At 32.9% G+C, this 25,637-nt stretch overlaps 3 protein-coding genes across 5 annotated transcripts; 2 read left to right on the top strand and 1 right to left on the bottom strand.

Moving 5' to 3' along the window:
* Positions 1–379: 379 nt before the first annotated feature.
* Positions 380–2,042, top strand: LOC114751868 (uncharacterized protein At2g23090-like). The gene is made up of 3 exons (XM_028940556.1): positions 380–585; positions 853–893; positions 1,653–2,042. The coding sequence occupies exons 1-3, from the start codon at positions 513–515 to the stop codon at positions 1,770–1,772; spliced, it is 234 nt and encodes a 77-aa protein (XP_028796389.1). The 5' UTR covers positions 380–512; the 3' UTR covers positions 1,773–2,042.
* Positions 2,043–7,739: 5,697 nt separating this feature from the next.
* LOC114751863 (BTB/POZ domain-containing protein SR1IP1) lies at positions 7,740–11,045 on the top strand. The gene is made up of 5 exons (XM_028940553.1): positions 7,740–8,064; positions 8,181–8,250; positions 8,347–8,958; positions 9,331–9,867; positions 10,253–11,045. Exons 1-5 carry the CDS (start codon positions 7,964–7,966, stop codon positions 10,799–10,801), a joined length of 1,869 nt encoding a protein of 622 aa, XP_028796386.1. The 5' UTR covers positions 7,740–7,963; the 3' UTR covers positions 10,802–11,045.
* A 554-nt stretch (positions 11,046–11,599) lies between these two features.
* Positions 11,600–13,652, bottom strand: LOC114751869 (uncharacterized). 3 transcript variants are annotated; one of them, XM_028940557.1, is made up of 4 exons: positions 13,568–13,652; positions 13,078–13,248; positions 12,489–12,686; positions 11,600–12,406 (listed from the first exon to the last, which is right to left on the bottom strand). In XM_028940557.1, exons 3-4 carry the CDS (start codon positions 12,567–12,569, stop codon positions 11,903–11,905), a joined length of 585 nt encoding a protein of 194 aa, XP_028796390.1. In that variant the 5' UTR covers positions 12,570–12,686; positions 13,078–13,248; positions 13,568–13,652; the 3' UTR covers positions 11,600–11,902. The 3 variants fall into 3 exon arrangements, with proteins under 3 accessions (XP_028796390.1, XP_028796392.1, XP_028796391.1); XM_028940559.1 differs by lacking the exon at positions 13,078–13,248 and having other exon boundaries at positions 13,568–13,646; XM_028940558.1 differs by lacking the exon at positions 13,568–13,652 and having other exon boundaries at positions 13,078–13,258.
* Positions 13,653–25,637: the final 11,985 nt, after the last annotated feature.

Raw genomic sequence — 25,637 nt, 5'->3', positions numbered from 1 at the left:
TCAAAATTATTACTCTTTGATTTTAAAAGAGACGCTATAGTGACAGGATGAAGTTATTGTTGTTTGTTATCTTAATTTCTTTCATTATGACTTTAAATCTTTTTCGATTTTACAAAATGTGAATATTACCTCATGCTTCAATTCATACTTTTCCATTTTCAATTGCTTTTATGGTTGATACTTCTCAGAATATCACTTCCCGTGCAACGCACGGGGAGAAATCTAGTTTATAAATAGCAGATTAGGTATCACTCTCTTCTTTAGGATTTTAATAGGTGCAAGTAGAATATTGTAATTTCTAAATTCTTTTTATATCATTTTTCCTGTCTATTTAAAGTCCGGAAAAATATTTCCAGTGAAAAAAGGGATCCGAAGAATCATTAGGGTTGCGCCATTAGCCATAAATCCGAACTCGCTTGCTCCTTCAGCTTCTCCTTCCGGATTCAATACCCTTTCCTATCGTTGATCTTGACTCATTAGGGTTTTCAAGGTCTGATCCTTTGCTTCAAGACATGGGAGGGGGCAACGGGCAAAAGGCAAAGATGGCTCGTGAGAAGAACATGGAGAAGATGAAGGCTTCGAAAGGTGATCTTTCATTTCCCTCCCTCGAACTCGATAATTTTCAATCATGTTCTTTTTGGTTGCTGAGAATTTCTGCAACAAGATTAGAAGGCGAATCAAAATTTAAATTTAATTAGCGAACTAAACGGATAGTTTATTTCGGCCCCTTTTGTTCGAAATTATGCGAAATCCCCTATTTCTGTATTATGAAATTGGAATTGGAATGTGACTACAAGAAAAAGATCTTATGGTTTTACTTCTTAATTTTAATAATCTGATTCTCACGCGTAGGAAGCCAGCTGGAGACAAACAAGAAAGCGATGACGATCCAGGTAATTTGGTGTTTATAATTTACATCCTAAGACGAAAACTCATAAATCTTAGAACTTCGTGTTCTTTGATTTCATTTTTCTCCTTGTAAACCGAACTACATATATGGATTCTTGTACTCTGAAGTCTGAACAATGATGAACTTGGATTGTTAATATTGTCGTGGCTGGTATGGGAAATTAAAACCCTATTTCCTGCTTATCGTGCTTGTCCAACGTGACTGAAACAGCCTAATGCTTGAATTCAATGTGTATCTTAAAATTGCTATGCTGTATAAGCGTTTTATATGTCTGCAATGTTCATTCTGTAGTTACATGCCTAAAATGCTGAAGTGTTTATTGAGTAGTTGATTCTTTTTTCTTTTTTTTTTTGGCTGAAATTATGAGTTTAGAGGGGATCTTGTTTGCCTTATTATTCATTCCAATTACTTTATCCTGTCTCAAATGATTTTCTCAAGCAATCCATTTTCCCGGCTCTTTCTTTTGAGTTTAGAGGGAGTAATATAATGGTACTTGTAATTTTAACCCTCCAAACAAGGGATGGAAATTCTAATGTATTTCTGTTTACTCTTATGAGAGTGTGAAAGGAAATGGGAGGGAAACAACACTAGTGGCAAAGGAACACAGCAGTGCAGAATGGCACGGTTGAATCAATAAACGCATTTTATAAGACATTTCTTCAGATTATTGCTGGAAATTTAGAATCTTTTTGGCATATTGAACATTTGATCACAGTTTAACAATTGTGATTGATAATTGCAGTGCAAGGTGTGTATGCAAACATTTATGTGCACCACATCAGAGGTGAAGTGCAGGGAGCATGCTGAGGCTAAGCACCCTAAATCTGACCTCTATGCTTGTTTTCCCCATCTTAAGAAGTGAACTATTCTGGGGAGAGTTTGTGGAGACCTGTTGATATCCCTGTGGCCTTTTCCGCAATCTACATAAGTATATTTCTTGAGTTCTGTTTGTGTTATATTAATTTGTCTTCTGTGTAGGTGCATATTGCGGGGACTATGGAGGCCTTTCGTCCCCTTGATAAAGTGAAAGAAACCTTGAAATACTGCTTAATGATACTGGTGTTCCTTGGAAAACATGCATTCTGATTTATCCCATGTCTGAATCAGAAACGGCTATTTTGGCCTCGTATTTTTATTCTCTGTGTGCACCGATGTTACACAAATCATGCAAAAAAAATTGAAGAGCATAAAATAAGTGATAATATGGAAGTAAACTAATAATGATGCTCCCCTCGATATGAATGATCCTATTTTGACACCAGTCGATCTTCGCTTGCTTCAGACGCTAGCTATTTTCGAAAGTTGTCGACAATTCATTCGGAATAACAACACAACTAAAGCCTATAGACTGCAAAACTACTAATTAAGTAAAATTCTAATGTCTGCCAGAACACTCTAGCCTATTTGGAGTAACTTGTTCCCCTCAATCACCCGTCCGAGAATTCCTATCTTGTCCTAAACAACTGATAGAATAAGGCAATGGCAAAAGGGATATCACTCTGATTGGTTATGGACAAATGTGTGAATGTGTTATGTCTACGGCATCCACAGAAAATGAGACATCCAAAGGAATTATGTTTATAAGAAACAACCTTACCGACAATCAAGTGGAGTCACGCTACTTCGACATCTTCACGCTTAACGGTAAAATAGGGTATGAAGAGCTTGTTGATTCAAGGGAGTGATTTGCATCTCCTCACTAAACAGATATATGTGCGGGTTCCTTTAAATTGTCTGAAAATGAAAGGTAAGATGGTGGAAAATCGTATTCAATTGTAGCTTATATGTAGGATATGCAAACCAAAACATCAATGTACATGAAATTACAACCCCATATGTCTAAACTCAGTCTCCGGTCATGAGTCCACATATGAACCCCGGTTATTGATTCAAATATGACCAAGTTATCAATGGAAACGGGTTTAGAGACTAGTTCTTCACAAGTTACAACATAATGAACTAAAGGTTAAATTATCACCGGAGAGGTGTTTATATTTAGTAATTAATAATATTTTTAATAAGATTGTCTCTAACAAGAAGATATTAAAAAAAAAAAAACCAAGTTGTTGGCCCATAAAAAATGATCGAGTTATTGTGTTCTCAATTCTGCGGCTCTTACCTGAGAGAAACGGGTGCGCCTACAGGACGTGCACGGATATGACAGCAAATTGTTAGCAAAGCTAAACTTGGAGAGAAAAAATAGCAAAACAAAATTACGAAAAAAAAGTTAAAATTTTAAAACTGTTGAGTGGATTAAAGTGCTTTCTTTTTTTTTTGGGGGGGGGGGGTGGGTGGGGTTAAAAGATGAGCTTCATGACTACGATTGCTTCTCTTCATGCACCAACATAAGGAAACTGTGACAACATGCCGAAAGAGACTAGAAACATGTCAAGAGCAGCAGAATTGAGAACATAAGATACAATTTGTGAACATGTTAAGTTTTAAATATTTGTTTATTTAATTTATTTATATATTTTCTTCTAAATTTAAGTACCAAGATACAAAGCAATTTTTCTACAAAATCTGCTCATATTTATTCTATTTAGGAGAAGATGTAGAGTAAAAGAAGATGAGGAATAGATATGATGAGATGGGATCTTAACTGTAATTTGCTCCACAACTTTAACTGATGAAATTGGGTTTCAGTTGTAATTTTCTCCAAAAATGAAAATGGAGATGGTTGAAGTTGTTCTTGACCTGAACAACTTTCATTTTTTCATTTAAAAAAAAAAAAAAGCAGAGTGAAAGTTCATATCGGCATGAACAACTTTTAAAAAATATAGCATATAGGTAAATAGTTTTCATAGTGTAGTATTTAGGTAATTATTTTTACTGCTTACAGTATTATGGAAAATTGCCTCTTGTGGCAATTGCTGTCTTGCTGACCAGAGCTTAGAGTGCTGAATTTGGCTGGGCTTCAAGTGTCCAGATTCCAGAGAGAGGAACATATACAGGGGGAAAAAACTTGTGGGTGGGGAGAGAACAGATGCAAGCGAGGGCAAAACTTGAAGATCATAGGTGAAATAAAAAACAGCTACTACGTTCACAAGTTAATTAATGCGAAACAACAATTAAAAAAATCCAGGTCTAGAGACAACTTAAAATCTCTCCAGATCTAATTCTTGAGATATATATATTAAAAAATAAATATGAACGAATGTGTCTTTTTGGTTATGTTTGGTATGAAGCATTAAAAATGAGGTATAGAGACAAGAATTAGAATTAAAAAAAATTATTAAAAAAGAGTTTAGCACAAGAAATTACTTGTTACATGGGATTAGACAAACTCATATATGTGGGATTGGGGAATATCATAGAGAAAATCTCATCTTAATGAGTTTGCCTAATCTCGTATGACAAACAATTATTAATGTTAAATATTTTTTAGTGATTTTTTTCAATTACAATTTTAATCCCTATCTTTTATTTGCAATTCTTTGCATCAAATGGGACCTTTATTCTTTCTCAAAATTCTACTGGCAATTAATAAGACCTTATCTGTTTCAAAAAAGTAAAACACTAGATAGAAAACCCCATGTGCCACGGGGACAAACAGTTTCCCTGGTGTCCCTTCTTCCTTTGATTTCCCGTTCTCCACATAATTTCATCCTGGAACAATAAGTACCCTAACTTTGGAGCAAGGCAGTGTTGGTCATACGGTCCAAGAGAAGAGGACAATCACATGGATTTAAGAGCCACCACATCACATGTCTGTGGATATTATTTTCCACAGAACTGGGCCTTCGATCTATTGCAGCTTTGACATTTCAATACTCCTCAAGTACCTGCCTATATATTAGCCTAACATGCTTGTGTCCTCCCACTTCTTTCCCCCTAGCTTCACGACGACCTCTGATTTAAAAGGAATCCAATTCTTTTAGCTTGGATAAATAGCTGCGTATTATGACTACTAAAGATTGAGTTATATGATGTTTAATTACATTATTGAGGCTAATCATCCGTCTAATTTGGGTGAATTTCCTTTTGGAATCTCTTTTGGGTGTGTTTGGATGAAACCAAACCGTGGTTTGGAAAAGTGATTCTGGAGAATAGATTCTGGGAAGAATAGATTTTATGAAAAAGTGATTTTGAGAAGTAAGAGTGTTTGGATAGTTGTTATCAGAAGCACTTTTTATATATACAAAGTACTAAAAAAAGGCATAAGTTAATATGATAATTACAGAAAAATAGATTTTATGATATATTTTAATTTGAAGGAATAAAATTGTTAATAATATATTTTTTATTAACATAATTAATAATACATAAGATAATATAATTAATAAATAATTAATATATATATTTATAAAATATAAGATTAAATATGTTTATAAAAAAATAACAAGATACATAGCTCTCACACTCTCCCTTTTTTCTCCAAAAGCAAAAATTTTTTGCTTTTTTCAAAACCATAGTTTTGGTTTTTGGATGGGTGTTTGGGTGATTTATTCCTCAAACTATAATTTGGAGTGTCACCCAAACACAGCCTTTGTCATTCTCTGCCTATTGGATTAGACGTATATGTTGGAGTTTTTCAATTATTGATTCAAGACGACACTATGTATCGTCCCTCACTTTCATAGCCAGCGTTGAAACCGAGAAAAAGGTTACTGTTGTTAAATGTTAATTCCGTCTAAGAATTTAGCAGGTGTTTAAGAAATACAAAATGCACTTTAAAAAAAAAAGTGCTTTCATGCAAACTAAAACAAAATTTTTTTAATATACTTATCTCATATATCAAAAAATCACTTTTAAAAAGCTAATCGAAACATCACATTATTTGAATGCTTCACTGGGGCCTAGCTTTATTTAGAAGTCAAGTAAGATAGAAGTGTAGCCGTATCGATCTCAGAACAGAAATATGAATGTATACATAAGCATATTGTGGGTGAATAATCTTCACTCACTAGGGGACCCTTAACAACGAAATTTAATTTGTAAAGGGACGATACGAGACGGTGTGGTTGATGTGTACAAGAGGAAGCAATATTGAGTTCATATTGGGACACACCGATAACTGTGGGATCATCATTCATCACACAGACCAACCGTTACACATACAATTTTACATTGTAATTTATAAAATGGAAGCACCCACTCGTTAGCTATTTAAAACTATTTTAATTGGAAAGGGAGTATATAATTAATTAGACCATGAAGGAAGAATACTGATTCTTTACATATAAATTTCAATTAATAAAAAATACATTTTAAACCTTTTAACAAAACATTTTTTTTAATGATTTTAATATTATAACTGAAGTGTGAATTTTAAAAATAGAATGAATGTTTATGTTAACTTATTGATATTCTATCAATAATATTAACAGGGTTCTTTTTATATATTTTATGTGATGCGTATGTATAATTACGTGTACATGTATAAATTAAATGGGAACCCATATAATGATATTATTAGCATATATTAGTTTGGTACTATGGTGTTAACCAAACAACAACAAAAAAGTTTGTACTATGGACTATATGAAGTTTAGAATAACTTCTACTATTTATAAACATATTTTTTTTATTTTTTTATCATATTAAATATTGATTGATGGATGAACGTGGCACAATTTTCATGCATGGCCCTGGTTGGATTTTATTGCTTCGTTCTAATAGTTGTTTCCCTAACCGATAACATGAAGACTTTTGAATAGTCACACCCACGTCAATAGGCTCCATACAGTAATTGAAAGATTAAAAGGGTAGAGATGCATATTGATGTTATTTTTACTCTTATGTTATTTTTCTAACACATTTAGTATATTAATATTATTTTTTTAATTACATTCAGCACCATGATGTTAATATTTTATTTATATTTAGCATCCTAACTTTTAGAATGCTAAATGCGCTATAAATAATATTAGGATACTGGATTAAAAAAATCATGCATCATAAATAAAATTAGGCATTAGACGCACTTTTATCCTGATTAAAAATAAAGATATGATATAAGATTAATAATCAAGTTATATATTTGTCAAAACTGTAAAATGAAATTTTAATATCTTAAATGATAATCACTAAATTAAAAATCAAGTGAAGTTCAATAATACCACCAGCGTAATTTAACTTCAAAATTTCATACAACTTTAAATTATTTGCATTGTTTTATTTTACCTAAATTGGTTGTTGGCTCGCGCATTTATTAGTAATCTAGTATAAGACACAATATGACTGTTTATGATTTGCATACACCTACATCTTTTCTATTTTACGTTGATATTAATTGGGCTTGCCCCATTATGAAATCCCATTTCAGTCTAAACTTCAAAGATCTAAATTATTATATTTATTACATAATTTTTAATTGAGAGGAAGATACAAAATAAATAAAAGTAAATAACAAATGGTAAGTAAATTTCGCATATATATTGTCAAGTAATTCCTAATTAAAAGAGTGAAAGATATTTCCTAAATTGTTGCCTTATCTAAAAGCAGAGTTTGGGACACCATAACACAATTATGAAGAGGCTTCCTTTTTTTGGACTGAACTAACGAAGAGCTCAAAGAAAAGGAAAAAGGAGAGAGCTTTGAGCTTTGTGGACGGGAAAGTTTGGAGTTCCCACGTGGAAACAGACTCAGCTAGAAGCCAATCAACATTTCAGCCATCTCATCCTTTCCCCTCCAACTCTCTAATCTCATCCCTGTAATCTCTCACAACCCCCACACACCACACAGGCACACACTCCTTCCTCACTCTTCCATTTTTACCCCTCCCCTCCTTCCTCTAATTTCCAAATTACCCCTCCTACATCCCTTCCTTCTCACGCGCTGCATTTCAGACCCTATTGACTTGAGCTTCGAAATTGACTTGAGCTTCGGGCTCCATCATTCGTTATTCCCCATTATTCCTTCAGTTCTGCGTTTCAGTTTGAACACTTGCACAGTGCCCATTTTCTCTGTATATATATTGTGAGGGAAATTTAAATACCAAAAGATGACCTTGAGCTTTTCTGACTCGAACCTTTTCTCTCGCTTTTCTGTTTCACCACCAAACCGTACTGTAGAGAGACTGTGGTGAGCAGGGAAGAATCTATCTCTGCCATGGTGGATCGTGATCAAGAGAAAACTACAACTGATACTGTTGAAGCGTCTCTGAAAAGAAAACAGCTTCTTTCTACCGCCATGAAGAGAACAAGTGACTGGTATGTTTCTGAATCCTCAGTCTTCTTCAAAATTTCTCCTTCAACGTACATTCTCGTTGTTAACTGTTCTTGATATAACGAGAATTTCTGAGACTCGTATCTCGAACTTGTTAAAGGATTTTCTCCCAGGAGATTCCTAGTGATGTTACCATTGAAGTTGGAACGGCTTCTTTTCAATTGCATAAGGTACAAACCAATATTATTAATATTAATTGTTAGCTCTTGTAACTCTGAGGATCAATAAAACTGAATTAGTTTATACATCCTGTGCTGTAATTGCAGTTTCCATTAGTGTCAAAGTGTGGATACATTAGGAAACTGGTATCAGAATCTAGTGAAGCTGATGTTTCCCTCGTCGAACTCCATGACGTTCCTGGTGGATCAGAAGCATTTGAGCTGGCAGCTAAATTCTGCTATGGGATAAACTTTGAAATAAGCATAGATAATATTGCGATGCTTCGCTGCGTAGCAGAGTATCTGGAGATGACGGAGGATTATTCAGTTGGAAACTTAGTGGCAAGAACAGATGCTTATTTGAATGAAGTGGCCCTTAAGAGCCTTGCAGGAGCTGTATCTATCTTACACTTGTCAGAGAGCCTCCTTCCTATAGCAGAGAAAGCGAAGTTGGTAAGCAGATGTATAGATGCTATAGCATATATAGCCTGCAAGGAAAGCCAGTTTTGTGCTACAAGAGCTGATGGTGGAACTGAGGGAGTAGTTTCTTCCCTCGGGTCTCACCAGAGGCCCATAGTTGACTGGTGGGCTGAGGATCTTACAGTACTCAGAATTGATATTTTCCAAAGAGTTCTGATCGCCATGATGGCCAGAGGGTTTAAGCAGTATGCTATTGGTCCTATTTTAATGCTCTATGCTCAGAAGTCCCTACGAGGTTTGGTGAGATCCCTCACTAAATTGTTCAAAATGTTCCAATTCAGCATGATGATAGAGGAAAACCCTGCTTTTGTCTCTTAAGTATATTTAATTCCCATCTTCACCAATGTTTCTTTTAATTTAATCACTCAATCATTAAAATCTAGCTAGGACTTTAAGACCATCGCCTTGTATTGGTGACTTTGAGTTAGTAATATGTTGAGTTGAAAGCAATGTTAACAATGATCGAAGGATTAGATTGAAATATATGATCTATGAGAGAAGAAATTGAAAGTAGACCTATCTATCAAGGATCAAATCATGGTTTTCCTGAGGATGAAATGATGGTCTGAATCCTGAGCTTTTTTTTTTTCCTCTTCATTTTTTTGGGTACAGGAAATATTTGGGAAGGGAAGGAAGAAGATTGAGCCAAGACAAGAGCACGAGAAGAGAGTTGTTTTGGAGACAATAGTGAGTCTTTTGCCAAAGGAGAAGAATGCAATGTCAGTGAGCTTTCTTTCTATGCTGCTCAGAGCAGCAATATATCTTGAAACGACCGTTGCTTGCAGGCTTGACTTGGAGAAGAGGATGTCTGTGCAGTTAGGACAAGCTGTTTTAGATGATCTTCTTATCCCTTCCTATTCATTTACCGGGGACACGTTGTTCGATGTGGATACTGTGCAGAGAATCATGATGAATTACCTTGAATCCGAGACGATGAGCCACTCCGTCTTCAGTGCAGATAATGAGTATTTTTCTCCTCCGCAGACTGATATGGAACGGGTTGGGAAATTAATGGAAAACTATCTCGCAGAAATAGCCACTGACCGTAATCTACCTGTTCCAAATTTCATCAGTCTTGCAGAACTAATCCCTGAAAAATCGAGGCCAACAGAAGATGGCATGTATAGAGCCATAGACATCTATCTAAAGGTGAAGTTTCTAATCACTATTCACATTTTCTATCAGATAATTATTCGTTTCCCTCCTTTGGATATGCTTAGGACAAAACTTGCCGAAGTCAAGAATCTGGTGTTGATTCTGTTTTAATTGGAGAATTTAATGGCTAACATCTATAGAATTGCAATCAAGTTTTTGTGATTTAAAGGAGGACTTTTTTTTTTCTCCACAAACAAATCTACCTGTCTCTTGGGGAAAATTCTTTCAGCTCAGTGAATTGACATTTAGATTTCATTATGCACAAATGAAAAGAATATTGTTTTTAGATTCAAGATTTTGATTCTAACATGATTTCTAATCTGCGGTTTTATGAATAGCTGTTGACAAAGTTAGCATTTGAAAATGGCAATTCTTATAGGCTCATCCTGACCTAAATGACATGGAAAAGAAGAAAGTTTGCAGTCTGATGGACTGTCAAAAGTTATCAAGAGAGGCATGTGCTCATGCTGCACAAAATGATCGGCTTCCTGTCCAAACTGTAGTTCAAGTGCTCTACTATGAACAGCAACGTCTTCGGGACGCCATGAATGGCGGTGAAGGTGAGGAATCAGCTCCTTCAGTACCCTCCAAGCTGAATGTGTACTCAGCCGATCTCCACCCAGTTTCGAATGAGCTATCCAGCTTAAGAAGAGAGAACGAGGACCTAAAATTAGAGCTAGTGAAGCTCAAAATGAGACTAAAAGAGATTGAGAAGTCTGCAACAATGAAATCATCAGCAGCTAGCAGTCCTGTGATCGGTGCTTCACCTTCTTCTGCTGATAAGCCTCCTTTGCCTCGGAAATCATTCATAAATTCAGTGTCCAAAAAGCTGGGAAGGCTTTCTCCTTTTCTACGTTCTGATGGTGTCACACCCTCGGCTAAAGGTCGTGCAAAACCAAATAAAAATCGACGCCACTCCATATCTTAATATCTTCACTGGCTTTACTCTGTTCCTCTGTTCTTTCCTGCTTTCATTTTATTGTTGTGATGGTTGTGTATATTATCTTATCATGAACGTTTTATCAAGACCTACATTGTTTTTGGGGAGAAAAAAAAGAATAGTGTAAAATACAGTAGTTTTTGAGTGATTATAGTGATGGTCTGTGACAAGATTGTGTTAATAAAGCGACACTAGACGCTGCAAAATATTGAGAGTAGCATATTGGATTACAGAAGTTCAGTGGGGTGTATCCATAACTTTGTTCTTACGGATAAAAAGAAAGCTTAGAATAATTCAATTGACAACCTAGCAGTGTCTTTTGAAGTGCGAGCCTAATAATCAAATCAGCAAGGAAATCATGATTTCACCACAATTCAACAATGTTCTAAAAAGGCAAAAGCACCAATGGTGTAAAGTAACAAACACAATATGAAAAAAACCTTGCTTGGACTTGTCGAAAGTTGTTAGGAATTTGGAAGGGAATTTACTGTTCGAGAAGCAATCTCCACATTCTAGTTGACTAGTTTGTGATTGTGAGGTATGAGGGGACAGTTGTGGGGTGGGGGTGGGGGGGTGGTTTATGTGGCCAATTGTCCTGTGGGTTCAGCTGGGCAAAATAAGCATATTACTGCGGCCAGTTTAAAGCGTATAAAAACATTACATTTAAAAGGAAATATTGAAATATTCGGTTCATCTGATGGAAGGCTGCAGCCAGACTCCGTTTTCTTGTTATCTAGTCTGTGAATTTGTGAATGGCAGGTGGAAAGTGAAATCAGAAGGGAGAACTGGAAAACAACTTATCTACATAATTTGATATATCCTCTTCCATAATTACATCTCTAGTCTTCCAGACGAAGGGCGCAAAACTATTGCCAGGGCGTTCAGAAGCTTAGAGACATGACTGATCGCCATAATCAACAAAATGATATTTTCATGGCTTTAGCTGATAATGATGTTGAGTGCAACTGGAAGGTCACCGGGGAAACAGGTTATATTCGACTTCATCAAAATCCACCACACTTGACGACTAGGCAGAATATTCCAGATGAAAAACATCATCCACAAAGTTAGCCATAAACAGCGATTTAACTATGTATTTAATTGAGTCATGTTCAGACTCAACACTTGAAAGAGCCAAGGTGGCTGTTTTAGCCTCTCTTGTCTTGATCGTTCTTCAATATCAACAAAACTGTTTCTCATTCCACTTGAATCTTCTCTCGCTGTCTTGTTTATATGGCTGGATCCAGTGGAAGAAGAAGACAAGCTATATCCAGAATCTGAAGTTAGTGGTGTATCAACTTTCTTTCTACGGTCGCAGTAACTTGACGGGCCTAGTGTCAGCTCAATCTCAGATTCATCCATGATCTCTACCTCATCACCATCTGATTCTGCAATGTGTTCCTCCGCTGGCCGTTCAAGATCAAATTTGATTTCTGGCTTTTTCTGTGCATCTTTTCGATGATTAGTGGTTTGAGTTAAACTAATCGCATTCTTCAAGTTCCATTCTCGTTGGGTGACATCAACAGCTCTTCCATTTTTCATATTCTTCATCAGCATCTTCTGGATCCGGTACAACCGATGGAGCTCATGTAACTGTAATATAAAATGAACATCTCGGTTACTCAATCTCTGAATGACCAATAACCCAAAGGGCAAAATTTAGAAAGAGAAGTACCTGCTCTCTGAAAGTCTCTTCATGTTTTAAAATGGCCATCCTCATGAACTCCTTGTCGCTTGGCTTGATAAGCTTCTCCATGAGTGCTCTGTTTAGCTTGAATAATAGGCAGTCAATTCTATCTTTCTTGGGAATTTGTGTTCAGATCTGCATCTTCATTGCATGTTGTTTCTGATACTCCACCTTCTTGTCACGCTTCTGAAATGAAGGAAATTTTTAACTGAGAATGACCTTGATAAATGAAAAGATGCTTGTCAAGAAAAGAGGATGAAGAAAGAAAAGCACTGCTATGATGTTCTTGAAACGCTGACATAAAATGATGACATCAACTTCTTTTAGTATAATTTGTCTGTTCTCATGCTTGCTTTCCTTCCAAAATTTTGGACCACAATAGAATGGACAGCTAAAAAAAATATCTCCGGACATGTTTTATGTGTTGATCAGCTACTCTACCATGTTTATGAATTCCTTCTCATATACTCATGAAATCTGATGTCATTAATCATATTATTTTTTCAGTTGCACGCGGTCAAATATATATTCAAGGAAAGAGTTTCACTTCTTTTCATATGCTCACATTATTAAATACCTGAAGCGGGATGGTTGGAATTAAAGGCAGATAGAAAGTTATTGATTTTTTTCCCCCAACCCTTCAACTTTCTTTCTCCCCCATCCATAATCATGGACCATCTACCCGAAGTAATTTGCAGTCTCTGTTCACGATGAATATTTTCCCTTTCAAGAATCAGGTGCTGTTACCCTGCCAGTTTTCAAGAAATGAATGAAGTAAACTAGGTGAAGCCCTTGTTCTACAGTTTTTCACTTTTCTTTTGATTCCCCCCCCCCTCTTCGGGTGATGGTTGAACAGCTGACTTTCACCTCAAAATTTCTTTTCCTCCGTACACCTATTCTGTGCCCATTCTAAAATGAAAGTTTTCTTACACTAGGTTGCATCCTCAAGAAGAATACAAATAAAGTAGAAATTCTATTGTAAACATGAATATTAGAGTCTGTTGTAGGGGAAAACTACAGAGCCAAAGGATTCCCAGAAAAGGATGAGATAAAGTTTAGACACTGACCTGTGAGGATTGAATGTGATTTGTGTGGTGAGAAAGAAGACAACAAAACAAAAGGGATCTATTTCAAGCCAAGGCAAGAAGTTCCTCCTTTCCCTCCAATTTTAGCGACAACTCTTTCGAGAACTCTGCTCTCACATTCCCCATCAGACTCTTCAGTGGGCAGTATATACTGCCGGACATTGAACATATAGTACAACACAACTGTTGAAGAATTTCAGATTCTCCCTCAAAAATTACTCACAGAAACCAAAGCGCTGTGCTAATGCATGGGGTTTGAGGCATGCCAAACAAATCTCAGTGCCTTGACCAATGCGATTCTAGTTTTGTGGAACAGATGCTTGAGACAGGTCCAGCAATGAAGATATAATAAATTAATCACAATAAACAAACATATATGATTAGTATAATAGTGTTCGCATTTATGAAATTGTTGAGGATCACAAGGTCTTGGTTTGCTCAAGACAAATCATCAAAAGAACAGCTTAGCCTGTTGAGGTGAATCACATGCACCTACCATTTCTTTTGTGACAAAACCAGTTGTCTCAATTAAAAATTGCACACTATGTCGCAATGTAATTGAAGCGTGCCTATATTGAAGGAGCTCAAGGTGGCATCTTCGCTGCCGCTGACAGACGGATCTTGACCGTACGATCAGTGGGTACCTCACGTTAACTGTCCATTGTACAAAACCAATAAGTACTCCCTGTTCACAAGAGACCAAGCTCATGGATTGATTCTTTATCATTATTATTCTATTGATTCAATTACAACGGGAAACGGCAAGAAGGAACTAACAATTATAGATGTTTTGTACCTGCACGAGATATTACGAAATGTTGTTTTGTGGGTTTTGTTAGCACCACACACAACGAAGACATAGTGCAATGATTATAGCCGTTAAGCGGCCATGTTTGGTAAGTTATGTGAGAAATGAAAATCAATCCATGTTGCCTATGAGACGGGACCACCGAAAACAAGAAGAAAAGGCACATGGTGAGTGTCACTTGTGTATTGTTACAAACAGCTTATGTGCATACAAGTAAATGACAAAAACGCATAAGCTGCTGAGGAGAAAGAGATTTCTGCACTTGCAGCGGTTTAGATGGGCATGGAAAGATGCATTTCAGCTGTATAATAATGCAGATGGAAAACATCAGCTGCTTAACTGGATATCTAATACAAAAGAGATGAGTTTGAGGTCTGAAATTCTCTCTCATTCATACAAGAATCTAAATTATGCAACGCATGAATATTTTAGAGAGAGAACAGGAGAATAGGGCCAGAGAGGGAGATGGACACGGAAGCACGCGTTGCCGGGTCTGCAAGGTGCATTTGTATGGGGTGGTGGGTCCTTCGGGTTTGCTGAAAAGCCTGAGCTACCGCTACGGGCTTGCCCTGTTCTTGGGTCCCACCTGTAATGGATCCACTCTGTGACCCTCTGATCAATTTCCTGTCCTTTTTATTTTCCTTTTTAAGGTAATCCTGTGAACAAATTTTTACACACCAATAAAATCACTTCATCTTATCACCAAGAAGAAAAGAAAAAGCATTTCATCCGTAGCGAGACTAGAGAAGTGAAGCAAAGCATCTTCTGAAGTAAAAGAAAAGTGTCAAGCAGGACAAGTAAATAACAAGGGAGGGACTATAAAATTATGTCCAAACTGCAGGTTAGATATTCGGTCTAACTTGTCCATAAATCAGCCTCTACAAGTTATTTGCAAATCAAACTAAAAAGCCACAGATATTTACATTTTATTTTAAGCCTGAAATATCATAATCTCTCTGATTTATAGTTTTACAGCAATGATACATTTAAATGCGCAAAAGATTTGATTTCCAGAGAAGCCAAACTCAGTAGATATATGGATGTCCGAGTGGTTCTTACCTTAGGCAGGAATGCATATCCATCCTCAAACTAATAACACATAATGAATTGAAATTAACTAAAACCATAGATATATATCAACCACAATAATGATGGTTATCGAGATTGACAGAGGAATTTGAGAAATACTACCTCTGGTCCTAATTATAAAAACTAGTTAACTAATTTGAGGAGATTAAAAAAAAAGTTAAATTAATTATTTGTAATAAATATGTGTTGTTTTTCCTAAAATATCCTTGTTAATTAAGTATATTGATTAGAACTATCATTGTTCGAAAAGCTATTTTGAAAAAAAAATACATAAATATTAGAGATAAAGTGAATTGAGATCTTATATTTAGGATCAAAATCAAAACAAATAAGATATTATATTAAAGACCGGAGGTAGCATAATATTTCACTATATGTGTTAATGAATTTGACAACTCACGCGAGCTGATAGTTAGACTAAATTATTGGCGCCTATTTAAAGTAGTACTCTGTGTGCGCGCGTGTTTTAATATTCAAATGTCTCGTCTGTCGTTTAACGGAGAGTCGCAAAATTAATTGCAGAGCTAGGAACACGAGGTCAAGTGTGTGGAGAACCTACGGCCCGAAGGTCACTGATCAGATTTCATAGTGAAATGCCAAAGTGAACCAACATCAAAGACATCTGTAACCCCAAAAAAAAAAAAGTTTAAGTTCTTAAAATTTGAACTCACTTATAAATTTTTGACTCCCGCGTAATTATTTTATCAGTTGGAATTTAATCTTTATCATATCGATACAGAACTGATCATGATTTGGCATTGAGTCATCCTATATGGCTTCCGGCTTCCAAATCGTGGCTCAAGGCCGAGTTTCTGGTGCTCCCGGTGAAACAGATCCAAAAAAATGTCCGAAAGACGAAAGCAAGAAAAAAGGCTATATCTGCAATTACGTGAGAAATATTAAAGAGCAAAGAGAACTTCAAGAAGAAAAAATTACCAATAAGTCTCTGACTAGTGACAGTCTACTATTTTAAAACTTGATGAAAAAAATTTTAATAATTACTTAGTCTATGGTAATTTAAGAACGAAAATAATTAAAAACAAACACACTTGGAATGGGAATCATGAAACTTATGTTACGTTGATTCATGGCGGGGTTCTGGTTGGACAGAGTAGGGAGGAGGTTTCTGCTGGTCATCAGCTATTCTCGCCTTCCTCTTTGTTTCCCCCTTCATCGGATTCAGGCTTCTTCCGTTCGGACCCTGTTTTTCTTTTCTTTTTTTTAAATCAAATTTTACGTAAAATCACGTGGAGATGATCCGGAAGCCACATAGGATGAATAATAATGTTGACTCGTGACCAGTTAGGGTGATAAGGACAAAATTATAAATGATACAATAATTAGGAATCGAGTTATATACAGATTCAAAATTTAAGAATTGAGCTATATAAACTTCGAGAATAAAAAAAAAAGTTAATTTTTCTAAAATAAAATGTAAGGCACGGAAAGCATGAAGCTGGAAAATGGTGGCAAATAATGAAAGAGTGAAAGCACATCACATTTCATCTCAAATTTTTTTTTTTTACCTGAGATTTCATCTCAAAATTTTAAAGCTTATATATTTATAAATATTTCTATGTTACTATGTTTTAGGCATGAGATGGGGGGTTAGATTTTGTTTTAGACACGAGAATGAGATTTGAATCCATTTTATTTTTGTATGTATAAATATTTTTCCAAACTTTCTATAAACTTTCTATATTAATTGGACAAGTTAAAAATGTTTTCATTACCTGGTTTTTCAAATGCAAAAGATTGAAGAGCATAATTTGAAAAAACAAACGCATATTTCTTTTATATATAATTAACTTAACAGATTTTTTAATTTGTATAAATACTTATTTAATTTTTAAATTAAAAATGGGGAAGAGTATTACTTATGAAACTTAATTTTAATATTTTATTCAACACTGAGATTCTTACGTGAACTTCCATTTAGTCACGTTTAATTTGTACACATCCAAACATGAAAATTTTACATGCTTTGAATAAGGATTAATAGCGCCTTTTCCCTTGAGGTACCAAATTGAAGAGGACTTTACCCCTAAAAGGTTTCATCAATATAAGATGAGCCATGCAAACAATTGTGTGTGTGGTGTGTGTGTGTGTTTTGGGGGGGGGGGCATGATGAAATTACTGGTTTCTTTATTTTGTGGACATATTAATCTGAAGAAGTGAATGTCCTTTGACAAAACTAATGATAAACTTTACATTACAAAATGTGTAATGGGTTTTTATTTAGAATCAGAGGAATGTTAGTTATTTGATACGAATAAAAACCACTTATTTTAAATTCTAATAATAAAAATTATAGGTCAAATTCCAAGACTAAAGATAGTACCACCTCTAGTATTAATATAAAAATTAGTTAACTAATTTGAGTAGATTAAGAAAATAGTTAGTTAGTTAGTGTAATAAATAGGTATTTTTTTCTTAAAATACCCTCACTAATTAAATGTATTAGCTAAAACTATTATTTAACAAAATCTTTGACATGTGCAACTATTACAAAAACTATTTTGAAAAAAATTTATAAATATGAGAGATAAAGTGGATTGGGGTCTTATATTTAGGATAAAATTAAAAATCAAATAACTCTTATATTATGAACTAATAATAGTGAGTGCCAAATACCCAATAATTTTTTATATTACTGTAAAGTCTATACTTTCATTGGTTAAGGTGTGTTTGGCTAGGAGAATGCAGGTATGTTTGGATATATGTTTTTAAAAAGTCAGTTGAAAAAATTAACAGTTGTTTGCGTAGTAGTGTTTAATTATAAAATGACTGAAAAAGACATAGACTTTATTGAGTAGTAGTGTTTGAAATTTTATGTGTTTAATGTGATAATAGTTTAAAAAAATACATAAAATTATTATGATAAAATATAAATAGTTTATTTGTGAAATTATAAAATAAACAGATTTGTTACATAGAAAAATTTGAAAACACGTTCTGGATAATTAATTAAATATATAATGAACAAATATGAATATAAATTAAAATTCATTTGGTTCGAATAAAAGCTTAGTATGCTAACAAAGGAGATGAGGCAGAGAAAAAATATGAGGGTAAATCTGCGATATTCATTTTTAATGATCACCGTTTGAAACTGCAGTTTGAAAAGTCAGATTTTTCTCTGTTGAGTCCAACTGGGGTTGAAAGCTAGAAGTTGGTTGGAAAAGTTAACCCAACTAAACAACGTTTTTTGTCCAACTCAGTTTGCAACACCAGTTTCATTATTTCTAAGACATTTTTGCTGTTAGAAATGGCAATCCAAACATGTCCTGCATCATTAAGGTGTGCACGTGCGTATGCATGTGCGTACGACATTGAAGATATATGAATTTGAAGTGGGGTTCAGTTTATGAGTAAAATTTGAAGGGTGCAAGTTATGTAGTTCGTGCTGGCAACATGGGAAAAAGCCCAACAAATATCGCTTAGCCTGTTAATTGCATATTGGGCCCATTAATTAATCACATTGATTATTAAGAAATGCGAAGCACATGTTGGACGGTGTTGCCCGCTGTTTGAACTTTCTGAGCAATTCCATCTCAAGACAATGAAATGAAAGCCCACTCTATTATTCAATATACCACTTCTTTTATTTTCGATGCATTAATATATTATTTCTAATCTTTAATATAAGAATCAATTAATTAATTTAAATAGATTAAAAAATTTGTCAAGTTAGTTATTGTAATAGATAGGTAGTATGTTTCCTAGAATACCCTTATCAATCATATATATCAGCTAAAAGCCTAAAACTATCATTTAATAGAATATTGACATATGCAATTATTACAATGATTACTTTAAAACAAATGAATAAATATGAGAGATAAAGTAGATTGAGATTTTATATTTCGGACCAAATTAATGTCAAATATCTCTTATAGTAAAGAGCCGATGTAGTATAATATAAGAGTTAAGTAATCTACATCTATATATATAATGTAAAAATTCCGCATACATGTGAATTTTTTTTCGGAAATATTATTTACATGTAACTTAAGTTTTTTTTGGTCAAGAACATGTAACTTAAGTTTGTGAAAAATATATTAATATTAGCACAAAATATCAAATTAATATTAGTATGTTGGCAAAAAAAATGAAATTAATTTTAGTATAAAATATAAAATTCATAATAAGCCACGAATTCATAAATCATACTACCCATGATCCTAAATATAACATCTAATTTGCAGTATAAATTATATTACAAAATTAGTTCTTATATTTAGGATGGGAGGTAGGAGTTTATTTTTAATTTGACTTCATATGATGTGCTAAAAAATACATTTATTTATTTATTTTTAATTAGCCTGCTGCCATAAACATGAAAATTTATTAAAATAAACTTAAAATTTTAAAAATATGATTGTGAAATATTCATCTTGTTTTACTTATAATTCACTTTGACCTATTTTACACAAATCAAGAAAAAATTTAAATTTCATTAACTCCTCTTTAAAATTCAATAACTTTTGAACTTTATTTATATTTAATATGCATTATATATGAGAATAAAGTCAATATAATAGTAATTAAGAATAAAATTAGATTTTCATATGAAAAATTTTTCCCTTTATCCTGTAAAATAGAACTAATCTTTTTTTTTAAATTATAAATAGGACCAGAAAAAATTAAATTAATTCTCACAGTAGCATCTATGAATATTAAATGTTGCGGTTGGATAAGGGAGGGAGCTCAAAATTATGGTTCCCGTTCACCTTCAAGAGTGACTTGTGTGTGGGCGTAATGAGTAGTGGCGACAAAATCAACATCTTCGTACGCTAACAACCACATAATGCGGAAGCACTTCTGATAATGAACGTGTTTATCGAGAAAAGTGATTATAGACAGCCAACAAAGAATTGAGGAATTAATCAATGCGTGGAAGCCTCCATCAATTCCAAAGATCTCCGTGTCGGATTTTATTTGTCGTCATGGGTGGCACAAATAACAACATGAAGTGATGCCATTTCTAGCTGGCAAATTCCTCAACGCCCACCACACTCACTCTAGTTCCAGTTGTTTAATAACCGATAAAATTGTCCCCTGCCACTTTATCAAAAAGTACATTATATTATTCCTCTCATTTTATTTATAAAATGAAAAGGAATTTATTTGATTACGTAAATTATTATATTTTAAAATTATACATATGAAATAAAATTAAATCGAAAAATTATTAAATTTTAAATAAATCAACAAATTAAAGGGTTTTTGTTTTGCTGTCGTTAAAAATAATAATTTATAAATAGAATTAAAGAAGTGACTGATTGCTCGGAAGGACTAAAAAGCCGGCCATGTCTTGTCCTCCCATTCACGGGTCATTGCAAAATTAGTTAAGGAGTAGTGTTTTTCTTTTATACCTTTTTCGTTCCAACAGAAAAAACGAAAAAAACAAATTGTATAAGGATCGTCCATCCTAGTTATCCACTTCACATCAGTTAAGAAATTCAATGTAATTAATATGTTGAAATTTTGTCAACTTTTCTAACATGTCCTTGTCAAATATAGATTTTATTATTGATAATTATGCCCTATAAGAATCTGGATCTACTTAAAAATTAGTAATTAATATTGCCTTGAACACTTACATAGAGCTTCTTTCAATTGAAAACCTATTAGAAGCGACTTATAAATTGCAAACAGATTATTAATATTCTCAAACACTTATAATTGCTTTTAGTTAATCTAATGTTTCCTTTTTCCATCGCGGCAAGATCAGAGATTTTGTTGCTCCAATTAAATTAACTAGCTAGCTCTTACCCTGTACGTAACACTAATTCACGTGTTATGGGTTTATATGGGCTTCGCTGACACAAGCATATGGATACCTAAAACGCTTTTCATCCTCAATAATCTGCAGGTATCATAGAAATTCACGTCTTGCCATTATTCAGATCAAGGAACCCCATTAGATTCTCATACATAACTTAATTAGAAGATCATCTCGCAAGACACTGTTTCTGCATTGCCTTTTGTAGCTACATGCAAACCATGCCAACTATTCGAAGCACTTCTTAGTAAATGCAGATCTAGTTCTTTCGGTCACCCTAAATTTCTTTTTTTTAAAAAAAAAGTTAAATAAATTATTGTTAAAAATATGTGTTAATTTTTCTGAAATATATTCTCAAATTATTTGGACTGAAAATACTATCTGCTGCAAAGTTTCTTGATATATTTAATTATTAGGGCTAGTTGGATAAACATAAGAAGAATAAAATGATAAAAGTCTTATATCTGGAACCAAAAAAGTATAAACATGCGAAAGAGTCACGACAGCTACTAGCTAGTTCAGCTCAGCAATTCATTAGATAATTATATTGTTATTTGTCTTATTTTTGCTCATTCAACTTCTAATATCTTAATAACTATAAATTTAAATAAATTTAATAATAATTTTTATATCAATGATTATAATTTTAGTTATTAAGAAATACTCCTCCGGTCCTAATTATAAGACCCAATTGACTTATTTGAGGAGATTAAGGAAGTAAGTTAAGTTGTTATTATATAAATAAGTGTTGTTATTCTAAAATATCCTTGCTAATTAAGTATATTGGCTAAAACTATCATTATTAGAAGGATTATCTTGGAAAAAAAATGCATAAATATAAGAGACAAAATGGATGGGTCTTATATTAGGACAAAATAAAAAGTCAAATTGGGTCTTATAATAAGGACCGGAGGAGTAGTGAAATATGAAAATCTCAATATTATTATACTTTGTTATTGTTATAATCAAATTATTGTTGTGATTATTAATACTGTTATGTTTTGTTATTTTTAATAAATTGTATTATTTTAATATATCCATTTAATTCTTAGTTGACCTTGGTCTAACCCAATAACCCTTAAATATTATTTTAACTGATTTAGTGTTCAGTCCGGTTTATTTTGTTGCTTGAAAATACATGATTCAACTTTGTTTTGTTTTCAATAAAGTCTTTTTCATTTATATAAATATTTATTTTTATTTTTCAGTGTAGTTTCTGTCACCATCTTGTCTTTTCCCTTATGACTGAGACGCTTTTAAGATTGATGCAACAAAATTACCATGGCGGAAGTGTATGGATTTGCTGTTATTTCAATGGGATCTAATAATTTACGGGAACCGTCCTGATCTTTCTCGTGACTGATTGAAGTTTGTCTATACATCCAAGACACTCATCATAGGTTCATGAACTTAACAAAAAGGAATGAGCTCGCAGGCCGCTTATAGAAAATACTCCTCAAATTCTTAATATAACATCTAATTAATTAATTTAAATAAATTAAAAATATTAGTTAAATTAGTTAATATGATTTTTTAAAACAGGTTGTTTGACACACTTTATATAAATTGAGATAAAACTTCTGTTATATACTTATTTCATATATCATAAAATTATTTTTAAAATCATGATTTAGTTTCTATCCAAACACTTTTTTAATTTTCTTCCTCTCCTACTTGAGTGTTAGTAAAGGAACATCAATAAAGTTAATTTAAAAAGAATTAATAAACATATAAAATATGTCTTATATTTAGGATCAATATTAACTTTCTAATTACGTCTTACATTAAGAACTAAAAGAATAGAAAGAAGCTACGGAATGGTGGATCGTGTGGATGAGCTTGTGAAAATAAATTATTTTAATCTAAATTATAATTAACAAATAATCCTCTAGAACTTTTTAGGAGCGCACTAAGTCAAAACATAGGTGTAGGTCTTAACAAGGGTAAAATTACTTTACCTGATCTTATTTCTTGCGTTCAGTATCATGATTTTTTCATGGTGTAATTTTATCCATCATTCTTTTTTCGTTGCACTACCCTTGGTCTTATTTCCAGGTGTAAAAAAAAGGATTATGTTCAAATTACACCACTAAAAAAATCAGTATCTTTTTCACTTGAAAAATAAGATTAGGGATAAAGCTACAGTTCTACTCTTGTACAAATTTAAATGAATCATTGAAATTAAGTCAAAATTTAATGATGGGCTGGTGTTTTACTTTTTTTTAGCCTTAGGCTTGATTTAATTGCGCAGCTTGTTGGAAAGTTAATATTCCTCCGGTCTTAAATATAATATATTTATACAAATAGTATAAAAATTTTATATTTAGACCCGAAAAATATATAAGTTGATTGGTTGAATTTGTATTTCAAAACAAAAGATTGTAATTTAAAAAAAAATGTTGGGAATGTAGACTTACTACGAGTTCGCATTTGGTACTCATCACCTGATAAGTAATCTGGACCGTCTAAATTTAATATTTTTAAAGAATTATTTTAAAATAAAAAATTATATTTTTTAAAAATAATAATTAAGAGATTATCTTTATTTTTTATCATATATCTATTAAAATAATTATTTTTAAAATAAAATAAAAAATAAAATAAAAATAAATTAAATTTGAACTGTTCAGTTAGGTGCTCATCAAAACTGATGAGCACCCAATGCAAACCCAAAACTTATTTGGGTTCTACTCAAGAAGCTACTTCTCCAATTGTGAGGAAGTGTGTGAAACTTTTCTCAGGACGCGTAAGACAAATTAAGCTTTTTGATAAAATAAGTAAGGCGTGTATATTTCTTCTCAGAAATTTCGTTTATTTCTGTTTTTTGTCTTTGTTTCAAAATAATTTTTAAAATAGTTTTATAAAAAAGTTTTTAAAAAACATGTTTAAATAATTATTCTAAAAAAATTAGATTTAAAGATAAACATATTGAGTTGGAGAGTAAAACTTCGATAAGAACTCAAATATTCAAACAGGAAAAAAAAGCCATGCAGAGAAAAAAAATGTTTGCCAATTTCTCAAACGAAAAAAATAAGTGATGCAAAATAAAAAAAAACAACTAAAATTAATTTTGGTTTTTTAATTTTTTAAAAAACAGATCTATGTTTTTAAAAAAAAAACACTTAACTAAAAGCAAATTATCAACCAGGTTTATTATTTTTATTTTTTTAAAAAAAAAAATTATTTTCAAAATAAGAAATTACTGTGAAATCTCAAGTAACGAACATAATTACTAAGAGCTCCCAATAGTAATAAAAAAATCCACACGTTTTAAAAGTAAATGACAATTATTAACTTATCATTAAACTTGGTAGTAATTTTCTTCTTTAGGACGTTGCTCTCACTGTGATTCCCCCAACAAAGAAAGTCTTAATTCCCTCCCCTAGTTACCCCAACCGAGCACGACCTTAAAATTTAATACTACCTCTGATTCTTAATAGAATAACTTATTGATTTTTTTTAATAATAAATATAAGAGTCTAATCTATTTTGTCTTTCATATTTATCTATTTTTTTCTCAAGATAGCTTTTGTAATAATAGTAGTTTTAGCTAATATACTTTATTAGTAAGGATATTTTAAAAAAGATAATACATATTATTATAAATAACTAATTTAATTAGTTTTTAATTTATTTAAATCAATGGATTAAATTTTATATTAATGACCGGAGGTCATAGCACTTTACAGATTATATCTTCTGGAATATTAGGACTGTGCAAGACACTTGTAAAAGAAAGGTCATTGTCCACAAAATGTGTCGGCAACGGGAAGTAACTTTTCACCCCCAATTTCTTGTGGATGGTTGCACAAATTTGAATATATCTGCACATGGGTACCTGGATGTTTTAATAAAATTATTTTTAAAATGTTTCACTGATCGGCTGGTAAATCATTTTAACGCATAGCAGTAATATTTGTCTTCACCAATAAAATATTGCTACTGAGGACAAAAGAAGCAAAGTTAAATACGTAAAGCTCGTTCAATAATTACGGAATATGTCTTAAAAGACATGAAATTATTAAGGTGGGAAATGGGATCATGCTTTGATTTGAAGCCAATTAGATTGAAAAGGGATACAAATTGTAATTTAAAAAATACAGGATTAAGACATGATTGAAGTGATTTAGCGTATTGGCCTAAAAAGAAAAGGAAGAAGCAAGTCCAGTAATTATGGCATAATTGTATAAACATCATTGGTTAGAGAGATGAATGCAAGCCAGACTTTTGAAGCTGGGAAGCAACAAGAGGGAAAAGAGAGGCACTATCCAAAAGATTTACAAAAGAAAGAAAAGAAAACAAATGAGGAAGTTTTATAATTCCATAAGCAACAAATTGTCCACATCGGATAACAACTTTATACCAAC

Source organism: Neltuma alba, unplaced genomic scaffold (genome assembly GCF_004799145.2).
Source record: "Neltuma alba isolate B1F8T4 unplaced genomic scaffold, ASM479914v2 tig00007143_pilon, whole genome shotgun sequence".
Taxonomy (NCBI): domain Eukaryota; kingdom Viridiplantae; phylum Streptophyta; class Magnoliopsida; order Fabales; family Fabaceae; genus Neltuma; species Neltuma alba.
The sequence above is the reverse complement of the archived record's forward strand: the minus strand, read 5'-3'. Positions and strand labels throughout refer to the sequence as shown.

Bases quoted from the DNA above. Each gene is read 5' to 3' on its own strand.
- LOC114751868 (XM_028940556.1), top strand. From the start codon at position 513: ATGGGAGGGGGCAACGGGCAAAAGGCAAAGATGGCTCGTGAGAAGAAC. The intron at 586-852 runs GTGATCTTTCAT...TCTCACGCGTAG, and splicing joins GAAGATGAAGGCTTCGAAAG to GAAGCCAGCTGGAGACAAAC. The intron at 894-1,652 runs GTAATTTGGTGT...TGATAATTGCAG, and splicing joins AGAAAGCGATGACGATCCAG to TGCAAGGTGTGTATGCAAAC.
- LOC114751863 (XM_028940553.1), top strand. From the start codon at position 7,964: ATGGTGGATCGTGATCAAGAGAAAACTACAACTGATACTGTTGAAGCG. The intron at 8,065-8,180 runs GTATGTTTCTGA...AACTTGTTAAAG, and splicing joins ATGAAGAGAACAAGTGACTG to GATTTTCTCCCAGGAGATTC. The intron at 8,251-8,346 runs GTACAAACCAAT...CTGTAATTGCAG, and splicing joins CTTCTTTTCAATTGCATAAG to TTTCCATTAGTGTCAAAGTG.
- LOC114751869 (XM_028940557.1), bottom strand. From the start codon at position 12,569: ATGGAGAAGCTTATCAAGCCAAGCGACAAGGAGTTCATGAGGATGGCC. The intron at 12,407-12,488 runs GTACTTCTCTTT...TTTATATTACAG, and splicing joins AAGAGACTTTCAGAGAGCAG to TTACATGAGCTCCATCGGTT.